General features: G+C 41.4%; 1 protein-coding gene across 6 annotated transcripts in view; it reads right to left on the reverse strand.

Moving 5' to 3' along the window:
• Positions 1-2,500, reverse strand: part of LOC116064718 (CREB-regulated transcription coactivator 2-like) — a 36,592-nt gene that overhangs the window by 24,999 nt on the left and 9,093 nt on the right. For all 6 annotated transcript variants that reach the window (XM_036006279.1, XM_036006278.1, XM_036006277.1 and 3 more), the window contains exon 5: positions 1,205-1,254. In XM_036006279.1, coding sequence (XP_035862172.1) covers positions 1,205-1,254 — 50 coding nt within the window. The remainder of the gene's footprint in view (positions 1-1,204; positions 1,255-2,500) is intronic.

Below are 2,500 nucleotides of genomic sequence, written 5' to 3' on the forward strand. Positions count from 1 at the left end.
CGCATCGCTGCCGGTGTGAATAGTTTTGATGCGAAATATTCTCAGGTGATTATTTCGCATTTTCGTGGGGCTTATTCGTCACGCCCGCCCGGTGTGTAACGGCCTTTACTGTTATACGAGATTTGTCACTGGCCGACCGCCACTCTGTGTCAATACGGACGAGCTCGATGTGCTCGCATTACGTCACCCACTGGCATTTATCAGTGCGGTGCGGCGCAGTGCATCCTGGTAGTTGTAGTAGTAGTAAAACTTAGTGGAGTGTAAAATATTCTAAATAAATAACAATGTTCTAAGTAAATAGGATAAATAGGTTTGGAATTATTTTACAACAACTGAAATCATTTTTTTGTAATTACAGAGGGAAAGTACCGAAAAAAGGTACCGTTGGGTACCGGAACTGAATATCAGGTATCGGTATCGGTATCGGTACCGGTAAAAATGTGAACGGTACCCAACCCTAGACAAGGATCACCAAAAGAACCAGAGGAACTAATTACTGTCCGCAGGGGGTCAAAAGTAGAAGAATCCCGACGCGATCCCACAAGTTTGATTAAATTTCATAACATTTGACATTTTTTTTTTAAATAAAAGAACGTTGAAAAAAGGGACAAAAATGTCGGGAAAAGCATCAAAAGTGTCGAAAAAGACGTCCAAAATGTTGAAAAAAAGGGTAATACTATCAAACTTGAGGCCCGCGGGCCAAATCTGACCCCTGGCAGATTTAGATCCGGCCCTCATAACAATTTAGGTTCATAATACATTTTGGCCCACCTAGTTTTCTTTTGCTTTTTCTGAAGTTTTTGTATTAATGGTTGTATGTCAGTTAGTCTAATAGCTGGTTTGATTTGCATTGAGAGGTGATTTTATGGAAAGTACCCCATGCCAATCTCTAGGTATGGTGAAGGGTATGTGATGATGTGGGGGTATGGTGAAGGGTATGTGATGATGTGGGGGTATGGTGAAGGGGATGTGATGATGTGGGGGTATGGTGAAGGGGATGTGATGATGAGGGGGTATGGTGAAGGGGATGTGATGATGTGGGGGTATATTACTGTCCGCAGTGGGTCAAAAGCAGAAGAATCCCGACGCGATCCCTAAGGGCCACTACAAAGACACGTGACATCATGCAGTGTGTGACGTGCTGGAAGAAGAGAGTGTGCATGTGTGCATGTGTGCATGGCTCAGTGTTTTCAGACAGACTTACTTGATGCCAGGGACTTCACAGGACTTGGGTCGGGACAACAACAGAGGCAACTGCAGGGGGATACAAATGAAAATCATATAATAACATAACAAAATTACTTCAGCTTCAATTTCTTCAAGTACATAACCCGTGGGAACAGGGATAGGCTGCTGGATTAAGGAAATAGATCACAATCAGGATTATTTAGACACAACAATAATCAAAGCACCGAAAATCCCAGCGTAGAAGTCTCAAAGTCCACAAAAACCAAAAATCTCCACTTCGGATTTTCTTATAAATTAAAAAAGGTCCGTGGAGAAAACCAAAAATCTGCTCAGTTTGTTGTAACCACAACGTTTAACCCTCTGAGGACGAAAGACGCACACACACAGCACACTTCTACTATAAAAAAGTGATATTACCAAATATTTGTAAAAGCATCGAAACAATTCGTACGACACATCATAAGTTTGTTTTCAAAAGAGACTTGAGGACTTTCACAAAGCCAACATTAAACTTTTAAAATTTCATCTTTAGCGCCAGATTATCTTTCACACGTTGCTCTACACCAGGGGTCACCAACCTTTTAGAAACTGAGAGCTACTTCATGGGTACTGAGTCATACGAAGGGCTACCAGTTTGATGCGCTCTTCTGAAATAACTAATTTGCTCAGTTTGCCTTTAGTTATATATGATTATTAATGATTAATGATACTCATCTATGTGAAGACACTGATCACGTTAATGATTTCTCATTATCAATTATCAACAATGACTTAAAGCAGCCATATTCTGCTCATTTTCAGGTTCATAATTGTATTTTAAGGTTGTACCAGAATAGGTTTACATGGTTTAATTTTCTAAAAACACCATATTTTTGTTGTACTGCACCGCTCTCTCTCACTGCTGCAGATCCTCTTTTCAGCTGGTCTCTGTTTTAGCTACAGAGTGAGACCTCTTTTCTTCTTCTTCTTCTGTACTATCTTTGATTGCACTGCACATGTGCTGTAGCTCAGATGTAGATCATGTCAGCTAGCTAGCTCCATAGACAGTAAAAGAAAGGCTGTTTCTACAACTTGGGTCAGTTACAAGGCAGGATTAGCTGGGAGACTTCTAAATGAGGGCGCACATGGAAGTAGTTCTTTTGTAGATTATGGTGAACTTGTGTGTGTTGTAGCAGTGCTTGGCTATTGAGAACGAGGTAGCATGCTAGCGTTAGCATGCTAATGCTAACGCTACAAGCTAATGGTTGCGGTTAGCCTGCTCGTTTCGGCTTGTGACATCACAAGCCGTGCTGATTTAGACCAGCTCACCCAG

Source organism: Sander lucioperca, chromosome 10 (genome assembly GCF_008315115.2).
Source record: "Sander lucioperca isolate FBNREF2018 chromosome 10, SLUC_FBN_1.2, whole genome shotgun sequence".
Taxonomy (NCBI): Eukaryota; Metazoa; Chordata; class Actinopteri; order Perciformes; family Percidae; genus Sander; species Sander lucioperca.